Source organism: Herpailurus yagouaroundi, unplaced genomic scaffold, assembly GCF_014898765.1.
Source record: "Herpailurus yagouaroundi ecotype Mexico unplaced genomic scaffold, PumYag 139, whole genome shotgun sequence".
Lineage (NCBI taxonomy): Eukaryota > Metazoa > Chordata > Mammalia > Carnivora > Felidae > Herpailurus > Herpailurus yagouaroundi.
The window spans coordinates 66,655,338-66,666,226 of NW_024412394.1; the positions used below are offsets into that span (position 1 = coordinate 66,655,338).

General features: G+C 43.0%; 1 protein-coding gene across 2 annotated transcripts in view; it reads left to right on the forward strand.

Moving 5' to 3' along the window:
- Positions 1-10,000, forward strand: part of AFG1L (AFG1 like ATPase) — a 203,560-nt gene extending 193,560 nt beyond the window's left edge. Inside the window, exons 12-14 of one of the 2 annotated variants that reach the window (XM_040474322.1) lie at positions 3,549-3,689; positions 5,938-6,051; positions 8,846-10,000. In XM_040474322.1, the coding sequence (XP_040330256.1) occupies positions 3,549-3,689; positions 5,938-6,051; positions 8,846-8,974 (384 nt within the window). In that variant the 3' untranslated portion in view covers positions 8,975-10,000. Of the gene's footprint in view, positions 1-3,548; positions 3,690-5,937; positions 6,052-8,845 lie in introns of those variants that run through there. The other variant, XM_040474323.1, reaches the window with a different exon arrangement.
- The last annotated feature ends 889 nt before the right edge of the window (positions 10,001-10,889 follow it).

The window sequence follows — 10,889 nt, forward strand, 5'->3', positions numbered from 1 at the left end:
AGCCACCCAGGTGCCCCTCTTTTTATGCTTTTAAAGAAAAAATTATATTGTTACCTCTCTGCAGCCTAAGTTGGGATTTCTTTGTCAGTGAATAACCTTTACTAGTTTTAATGTTTTTTGTGGTGCTGGTGGTGGTGGTGGTGGTGGTAAAATAATATATAATATAAAATTTGCCTTTTTTTTTTTTTGGCCATTTAACCATTTTTAAGAGTGAAGTTCAGTGGCATTAAGTCCATTCGCACTGTTGTGCAGCCCCCACCACGGTTCATCTCTAGAACACTTTCATATTCCCAGACTGAAACTCAGTATCCATTAAACAGTCACTCCCCAGTGCCCACTGTTTTTTTTTTTTTTTTAAACCATTGTTTTAAACTGTCTAAAGCTTAATTTTCTTTACATGAATGAGCACGTAATTTTTTAGGGATATGATATTTGCTAATATAATGGCAAATGTAGAACCTACTGATAAAGGTATATAATTTGTAAAAATAGCTGAGTGGGCAAAATTTGATTTTCAGTTGCCCTAGGCACTCCAGTGCACTTCTGATGATGATTTTCCTTGGGCATGTAGTTATACTGATAGAAATCACATCCGTGCATAAAGAACGAGTTTAATTATACATAACTACATACCTAAGATGAGATTTTACATTTTTTTACATATACTTTCTGATTTACAAAAGATGAGACACTAAATTCTCACTGATCTTAAAAAAGTAGTGTGTCACCCTCAGAGCGAGTGTCCTATTGAATGAGTTACATGCTGTATCTTGCCTTCCCCCTCCCCCTTTAGGGAATTGTTTTCCTTCTAGGGGATTCCACAGGCTCATTTGGTCCCTGCTGTGACTCTGAGGACTGGCAAATGCACAAAGACTGATTTAGGGGTTTGGATATGGTGGATGGGGGAGCAACGCTAACTGGTCCTATTTAGAGCGACACTTTACATCCTCAACATCCTCAACTCGTCTGTATTGAGCCTAATCATTTGAGCTCAAGATAATAAAAATAAAAAGCAGCCAAAGTGATTTGAGTGCTAATGTATGCCCTAGGCACTGTGGTAAATGCTTTGCCTGTATTATTTTGTGTCATCTTCACAATCCTGTGAGATAGGAATCAAACTCCCATTTATAGATGGGAAAACTAAAGGAAGAGAGGGTGCCTGGGTGGCTCAGTCAGATCATCTGACTCTTGACCACAGCTCAGGTCATGATCTCATGGGTTTGTGAGATCAGGCTCTGCGCTTACAGCATGAAGGAGTTCTTGGGATTCTCTCTCTCCCTCTCTCTCTGTCCCTCCCCGCTTGCTTACTCTTACTCTCTCTCTCTCTCTCTCTCTCAAAATAAACATTAAAAAAAAAAAAAAAACTAAAGGAAGAGAAAGATTAGGTAGCTTGCCAAAGGTGCACAGTTAATAAGTAACACACTGAGTATTCACTCCTGGTTCTTTTAAAAAATTTTTTTTTTCCAACGTTTATTTATTTTTGGGACAGAGAGAGACAGAGCATGAACGGGGGAGGGGCAGAGAGAGAGGGAGACACAGAATCGGAAACAGGCTCCAGGCTCCGAGCCATCAGCCCAGAGCCCGACGTGGGGCTCAAACTCACGGACCGCGAGATCGTGACCTGGCTGAAGTCGGACGCTCAGCCGACTGCGCCACCCAGGCGCCCCTTCACTCCTGGTTCTTAACAACAGGCTTGACAGCAGGGTTCCCTTGAAGACAGCCAAGGTTAAACAAACCAACAACCCCACAGTAGAGTCCCTATATGGCCAAGTGAGTTGGGGAGCCTCAGCTAAGGCCAGGCACTGGGTCTGGAGGTAAAGGCTGTCCAGCCAGGGAAGGAAATGGGAAAGGCAAGGGTCCCCTCTTCCAGCCCCATTTGGTACCTGGTTGGTGAGAGGAGATGTGGAGAAGGGACATCTCTAAGCAGATTTCCAAAGGAGCCAGGACATTCTTTGTGCTTCTTTGTGCCCTGTCTCCAGTCTCGTGCGCCTTTGCTCAGGGTCTGATAATTGCTGCATGCTTTTTTTTTTTTTTAAGTTTATTCATTTATTTTTGAGAAAGCAAGAGAATGCATGAGTGGGGGAAAGAGAGAGAGAGAGAGAGAGAGAGAGAGAGAGAGAGAGAGAATCTCACACATTGTCAGTGCGGAACCTGACTCAAGGCTCGACCTAATGAACTGTGAGATCATGACCTGAGCGGAAGTCAGACGCTCAACCAGCTGAGCCACCCAGGCGCCCCAACTGCTGCATCCTTCTTAGAAGCTGCTCTCACTTGAGGGAACCACTTCCCCAGAGCTTCACTCTCTGATTTACTCTCACCTCCCCACACTTCCGTGAGAGGTCTACTTTCCTGAGTGACTGGATTCAGCTGGTTGCCGGGAGAGTATAGGCTTAAATAGATGGGCTCTGTAGTGGAAATGACTGTCTCTCCTTGTCACAAGTCCCTAATTCTCCCAGGAACATAGTCATACCTACATTTCTGGAAGAAGTTTTGATGCAAATAACTCAAGGAAGGGAGAGGTTTTTGGACAGGGTGGAGTGTTGGTGGATTCTGCCCGAAACTGAGAGGCTTCACAGCCTGTGTCCCAGAATGTGTTTGCAGATAGTTTTCACGATTTTCATGAGCTAAATTCATGTTTCAGGAAGAAGTGCCTTACGTTATAGGTGGAGCCTTTGTGAATAATTTTGTGAGCCTTGAGTGTTGGACCCTCCTCACATCAAGAGGGAACATGTTGCTCCAACTTATGCTCAAGGTCTCTGTCTGCTTCTGGTCAGGAAACCCTCTAGTATCTCCTATAGAAGCTGGCATTGTTCACTATCTTGCTCTTGAACACGTGTACTTGAAATTCAATGGAAGATTTTTTCCGATGATATTTTAATTATTATTTTAATGTTTAATTATTTTTGAGAGAGAGAGACAGAGCATGAGCCGGGGAGAGGCAGAGAGAGAGGGAGACACAGAATCCGAAGCAGGCTCCAGGCTCCGAGCTGTCAGCACAGAGCCCGACGCAGGGCTGGAACTCGCAAGCTGTGAGATCATGACCTGAGCTAAAGTTGGATGCTTAACTGACTGAGCCACCCAGAGGCCCCATTTTCTGATGATTTCATACTGAAGCATAGTCTGTATTTCAAAATGGTGACATCAGAGGTGGCTTGCCATTGTAAGATAGCACCATTTAGTGGTAGTGACAGTTTGCGGTTGAGCCATAAGAAGGATTTGTTGGGACACATTTACAGTTATGTCATAGAAATAAAAAAATTGAAGGGTGAGTTTAAGACAGGGACCTGCAACCTAACAACTGAGGCAGCTCAAGATACTCTTTCACTCCTCACCACACTCTGTCCTCTCTCCTGCCCCTTTCCTCCATCGCCATTATAGTTTCAGTAGACACCGCTCTTCACCTGCTGTGAAAACTGCTCCATTTGGTCAGGTTACCCCAAACCACCCCCTAGATCCGACCATGACCAGAAAAGGAGGTGTTTTCAAATTAAGGCAGGGCAACCAGAATTGGCTTTAGGTTTCTAGTCTTTACTTCATTTTAATTACAGCCACTTGGAGCCAGTGACTATCTGGAACTGTCAAAGAATTTTGATACAGTATTTTTACGAAACATTCCACAATTTACGCTGGCCAAGAGGACGCAAGCTCGAAGATTCATAACTCTCATTGATAACTTCTATGATTTCAAGGTAAGGATGTAGTGCATTTTCTCAAGACTAAACATTTTGAACTGTGGAGCCAGCTTGCCTGGGCTGGAATCCTGGCTTATTCTCTGTGCCTCAGTGTCCTCCTCTGCAAATTGGGGATAATAGGATTTGCCTCAGAGGATTGTTGTTGTTGAGGGCAAAATAAGCTAATCCATGAAGAACACTTAAAACGTTGTTTTGGTTGTTTTGAGGATTAAATGAGCATGTAAGGCAACTCGAATATCATGTGGCATTTGAGGGCAGGAGGAAAGTACCAGAATCCACTAGGAGGGAGAGGTGAGATTTTAATGTTTCATTCATTCATTCATTCAGCAACCTTTTTCATGCTAAGCAGTGCTAAATGCTAGAAATTCAATGACAGGCGAAGCCAGGTCTAGTGCCTGCCTTCATAGAGCTTATAGTCTAGTGTCAGAGAAACATTAATCAGACATCCACAGAGCTAAATGTGAAGTCACCACTGAGGACTGATCTCTTGGAAGGAGAGAGAGGAGTATGGTGCTCTGAGGGTCTGGGGGAGAGAAGGCTGATCTTTGGAGGTGGGGGGTGGGGGTGGACACAGGGAAGGCCTGCTGTGGACCGCCTACATCAGAATCCTCTGGGCTACCGAAGGCCCACATTCCAGAGCCCACCCTGTCCCCAGCCCAGCAAATGAGCCCTAATCCCAGGGCTGTTCATCTGCAGATTCACAAGCTCCTCCACCGCTCCTTATAAATGCTGGAGAAGCGATGGCTAAACTCCAGTGCAGGTTGAAAAGGGGTCACCAGGGGGCATGTTTGCAGCTTGCAGCAAAGGCCCTGTGGTAGGCCTGAGCACAAAGGGCATCCAGCCTGGCTCAGGCACGGTGCCGAGAGGACTCTGCCACAGTGAGTCACCTCAAAATGTGCCACACACTCCAATGGGGCCAGCATACACATGCTCAGCTAGACAGGAGAGGAAGGAAGCTAGGGGATCAAGTCCGGCCTCTTGTCTCCTGCATCACTTATCCAGACACCCTGCTCTGAAATAATCATGTGGGGTCCAGCATGAAGGGAGTGAGCCTGGAGGTGGCCCTCTGTTTTTAGAGGGCAATGCTTCAAGAAGAAAGTGGCAGAGGGGCATTAGTAGGTGGTTCTTAGAGTAAGAGGATTGATAAACTCTTACTTGTTCATGTTTCAGCTAGGAATAACTTAAGGAAAACATATGCCTCTCCCCCTGTCCTATCTCACCCCCCATTGTTTCACTTCTTAATTAATGGGAAAGAAGATTTCTGTGGCAATATGATGGAATACCAGAACCACTGTCCTAACATTTGCTTTAACTATATATCACACATGTAGGGCTGATATTCTTTTTTTTAGAGAATCATTGAAATTCTCTTATTTCAGAAGTTGGGAGCACTAAACAGACATTATTCTAGAATGTATTCATGGAAATTTGTGAAATCAGAGTATTCCTGTCTCAATGATGAAAGAAGTGTCATTTGTGATTAAAAAGAATTTGTAAGAGGAGGTAGGAGACCGTCTGGAGATGGAAAAACTCGTCCCAATGTCAATACATTATTTTCAAGTATTGGTATCGTTGTTTAAATAATGATTTTTTAAAGGATAGCTGTGAATCCTGAAAACAAATTCAGGACTTGTTAAGCATCAAGAAGAGTATGTGTTATCTTTAAATTTGTGGACATAGAGTTTATAAAGATATAAAAGCTGTTTCCAATATATGATCACATATACACACTCAAACACTTACGTAATCAACAAATATTAATGCCAAGCTTAGTCTTTTTGAAGAATGTCTTAGTGTAGGATGCTGATATAAATGTAGGTTCTAGAAATTCAGGGTGTAATTAGAGTAGCAATGCATTGAACTTAGCAGTCACCTCTGCAAGGAGCATCTTTGATGTACACAGAGACGGGCTCCAACCAGCCAGGTGTAAATGTCAACATCAAGGTGTAACCGAAAGACCACTGGACTTCAGATTGGGAGACCTGAGCTGGCATCACGAAAATCTTTGCTTCCTACTTTACAGGATATTACAAGCTGTAAGGAAATATTTAGAAACGTACTATGCAGTTTAAAAATACCACTTTAAAGAAACACAAACTATTAGGAAGAATACAGACGTTCTAAAAGCGAACATCTAAACTCCCTGTAATGACAAACACAATTTTATTTCATGAGAGATTTGCTCTTACTTTCGAGTTGTAACATGTAAGGAGTCATACCATTTCCTCATTCTCCTCTCTTTCAGGTGCGCATAATTTGTTCTGCATCGACTCCTATATCAAGCTTATTTTTGCATCAACATCATGACAGTGAGTTGGAGCATAGCAGAATACTGATGGATGACTTGGGGCTGAGCCAGGTAGGCAATATTAACATAATCTCTTTTTATTATAAAACAGCCTAATTGTTTTGGGTTTTATACGTGGCTACATTTTGAAGAAGGAATGCGATACGTATTTAACTATTGACTTGCTGCTTTCTTCTTAAAGCCATTATAGCAGACTTTCTCTCAATGTCACTAAAGTAGAAAATAAAATCTTAGGGTGGAAGGAATCTTCATGATCATTTTTTGCATATAACGAAAACAAAGACCAGAGAAGGGGACTAGTGGGCCTGTGATCATCCTGCTGACTAATGGTGGGTAGGCCAGAAGCTGGACACAGGGCACCTGTGTCTGGTGCTGGGCTCATACTGCTACACCATGCTGCCTTTTTCTTTTTTTTGTTTTAATTTTTTTCCATGTTTTTATTTTTTGTTTTTGAGACAGAGAGAGACAGAGCATGAGCAGGGGAGGGACAGAGAGAGAGCAAGACACAGAATCCGAAGCAGACTCCAGGCTCCGAGCTGTCCCCGACATGGGGCTTGAACCCACGGACCGTGAGATCATGACCTGAGCCGAAGTCAGACGCCCAACTGACTGAGCCACCCAGGCGCCCCACCATGCTGCCTTTTGTAGATATTCTTCGTGTCTACTGGACTTGTAGAGTGCAAGATACAGTATCCAAGCATGCAGACTGACTATTCCGGGACCGTAGAGTGCCTGGCAAGACCCTTGGTTTAAAAAGAAGTCCATCTTTCATCTCCCAACACCTATTCCATAAACATGCTGTAGAGAACCAGCCAGTGCTGGCTCAGTCCTCCTGGAGCTTGGGGTCTGGTGATTCACCCCAGGCCAACCTAAAGTGATTTTACATTTCCTTATTCTGTATGAACATTACAGGGGATATTTCTCAACACTTGAAATATTAGTCAAAATTTTAAAGCTATCCATAAACAATAATCTCCAGAATGAGGGGAGCCCATTCTTCCAACCCCAGAGTTGAAAGACCATCTTGAGTGAGGAAACATTTCCTTATTGACCCAAGTAGAAATTATGCAATCTTAGGAGTTTGGGGAAATGAGGCCTATAATTCATTAAAAGGTGAACTTCTGGGGCACCTGGGTGGCTCAGTCAGTTAAGTGTCTGACTTTGGCTCAGGTCATGATCTCACGTTTGTGAGTTTGAGCCCCATGTCAGGGTTTGCGCTGACAGCTCAGAGCCTGGATCCTGCTTCGAATTCTGTGTCTCCCTCTCTCTTTGCCCCTCCCCTGCTCACGCTTTGTGTCTCTCTTTTTCTCAAAAGAGAAATAAACATTAAAATGTTTAATAATTTTTAAATAATTATTAAAATGTAATAATAAACATTAAAAAATTAAAAAAAAAAAGAAAAAGGTGAACTTTCAGGGCACTTGGGTGGCTCAGTCAGTTAAGTGTCTGACTTTTGCTCAGGTCATGATCTCACGGTTCGTGAATTTGAGCCCCACATCGGGCTCTGTGCTGACAGCTCAGAGCCTGGAGCCTGCTTTGGATTCTGTGTCTCCATCTTTCTCTGCCCTTGCCCACTCATGCTGTCTCTCTCAAAAAATAAATAAACATTAAGAAAATAAAATTAAAAAATAAATTTTGAATATTTTTTTTAAAAGTGAACTTTCAAAATATGACTGCTTAAACCTATGTGTAAAAATAAATAGCTACTTATAAATCTATATGCTAAGAACTTTCAAAATGGTGGTTTCTTTAAGAATGATACGTGTATCCAAATAATATCTTTTACTGTTTGAAAAAATACACTGGAGGGGCTATATCATCTCAGTTTCTAAAGTTTTTTAAATCATTGGCGCTTCAGTTTTTCTCCCTAGGATCAGGGTTCACATGTAGGGTAAAGTAAGCTCAACATGTGGGGCCAATAATCTATGTAGGAATGAGGGCTTTGGACCACAGGGTCATGCAGTTTTGCAGTAGGTCAGCCAGGAATACGTGGACTAAGGAGTCAAGAAGTTTTCTCTGAAGAAATGTGGTAGAAACCCCTAAGGAAAGAGACACAATTTCTCTTTCTCACTTACTGGCCACAAGCCCATGTTGCTATCACCAGTCCCAGGCTGTTTGCTGCCCTCACTGAGGGATCCCCGACTTAACCGTGGTTGGTGGGATCACAAAATGTCCCAGCAGCTCAAGACCACAGGGCAGCTCTGCCTTCCCAAAGTAGGCTTCCAGGCCACCCTCTAGGCCCACAGGGGACCTCTGTGTCAGCCCATTAGGAAAAGGTTCTGCAGGAGTTTATCTTCAGGGCCTCTGGTTGGGATTGTGGCCCTGCCTGTGACACTTCAGAGGGACGCGTCAGCCTCTTCCAAACTTGCCAGAACTGCTGTGTTTTGGGCGTTAATTCCTTCCTTCTGGTGCGCAATGTTGGAGAAAGAATTCTTTTCTGTCCGACATGTCCTTTCTTCAGAGTCTGCAGAAAACTTTCATCATGCAAAAACTTTCTTCATGCAAAAATGTTCATATTTGGATTTTGGGGCATTGTTTCAGCTTTAATTATTCTTCTTATGTTTTGCCTATCATTTTCTCCCTGGTAATTTGTTCTGTCCATTGATTATTGGCTTAAATTAGTGGATTCTCTAGTATCCAGAGAGATTATTATATATGAAAAGAGATTATTATATATGAAAAAAAAGTGTATGAAACATTTCAAAACCTAAATCAAAAAAAGTAAACCTAAAAAGTTGTTTTAACCCTGTACTTAGTTTTGTAAATCTTCATTTGTGGTAGTTTTAATTGGTGCTGGGTTGTTTCCTTTGTTTTGTTTTGTTTTGTTTTGTGTTTTGGTAACCAGGACTCAGCAGAAGGACTTTCCATGTTTACCGGAGAAGAGGAAATCTTTGCGTTTCAGCGCACGATTTCCCGGCTCACAGAAATGCAGACTGAGCAGTACTGGAATGAAGGGGACAGAGGCAAGAAGTAACTGTGACTTTTTCATGAACAAAACTCAGGACAGATGATCACGGCGGGGAGAACTCTTCATTATGGAACTTGAAGGAATCGTTTTCTCATCGTTAATCATGCACTTTGTCCCCTGGACCATTTTTATCTAAAATTTCCCTCAGAGATGTAGTAGTGGATTCGTAAGTCAAAGCCATTTTTGTAGGTTTACTTTTTGCCTATTTATTTGGCTTTATTTCTGCACCACAAAATTAAAATCATCACCCCTGAAGATTAATGTAGGACCAGACCTTTTGGTTTCGTATTAAGCCACTTGAATGATCCTTGAACACACACACACACACACACACACACACACACACACACACACACACGGTTACATGCGGTGTCGTTATGGAAATCTCCGAGCTTTGGCTGCATATTAGCCTCATGATACAAACGCATCTTTTATGAGAGGGGAGAAAAACCCCTATATTTCAATTCAAAGCCAAGAAACTTTCTGAGCTTATTATAAACTAAAGAGAATAACATTTTAGAATATGGGCTTATATGTGTGATTTTGGGGGGCCAAGAATGATACTAAATCTCCCAGGCCTTCAGGATTCCTCACAACCGAGGGTATGTTTTTTGACCTGCTATCAGGCTTGGCAGAGGCAGGACCAGATCTTCAGTGGACACGAAGTTGCCCGAAAAAAATTGAGGATGACACCATAGAATAAGGAGCGAGGGTGTCAAATTCTAACCCGCAGGCAGATCCCCCAAGTCTGACTGCCAGTAGAGGAATAGATGCCAGGAATAGGGGCCAGCGAGAGGGTGTCAGGAGGGGACAGAGTCCTGGGCACACAAAGTAGCCGAGCGGATTCCAGCTCATCTGACGCCAGCAGGACCCCAGTGGACGGGAGGCTCTGCCCAGCGCTCGGACGCCTTTGCTCTGGCTGCCAAATGCCACTCCCCACTCTCGCCTCTGCTTCTGTGGTGAGATGGACTTAACCGTAAATGGGAAGGAACACTGATGAACCTGCTTAAATAAAATCTGACTTGTCCTTCATCGAGGTCTTTCCTTCCTTCATTCAAGTACAACCTGACTTTGCTATTATCCCAGAAGGGATCTGAGTTGAGGCTGTTAATAGGATCTAAATCCCTCTTCCAGGAAAAAAGAGAAAAGGAAAACTGCGAAATCTATAACATATTGTGAAAATCAAATACGTGGGGGGAGTAGGCACAGTTCAAATGATTACGGTTGTCAACACAAGCCCTTTTGAATCTTTTGAATTTATACGTGAATCTATCCACATGGGTCTATTTTGGACATTAACCTAAGTCAAGCAGATAGATGGATAGGGTACCCAGGTAGAGAGAGAAGTTTAAATCAAGGATTCTGAAGATTAACTGTGGGTTTAAAAACATTAAAAGTTTTTTATTTCTGGGGTGCCTGGGTGGCTCAGTCATTTAAGCGTCTGACTTCGGCTCAGGTCACGATCTCATGGTTTGTGAGTTCGAGCCCCACGTCAGATTCTGTGCTGACAGCTCAGAGCCTGGAGCCTGGCTTCGGATTCTGTGTCTCCCTCTCTCTCTGCCTCTCCCCTGCTCGCACTCTGTTTATCTCTCTCAAAAATAAATAAACATTAAAAAAACATTAAACTTTTTTTAAATTGAAGTATAGTCACACAGTGTTGCATTAGTTTCAAGTGTACGTGATTCCACAAGTCCGTACATTATGCTGTGCTCACCACAAGTGTAGTTATCATACAACGCTATTACAGTACCATTGACTATATTCCCTATGCTGTACCTTTTATCCCTGTGACTTATTCATTCCATAACTGGAAGCCTCTCTCTTCCATTTCCCTTCACCCATTCTGCCCATCCCCCCAGCCTCCTCTTCCCTGGAAACCATCAGTTTGTTCTCTGTACTTGTGGGTTTGTTTCTGCTCTTT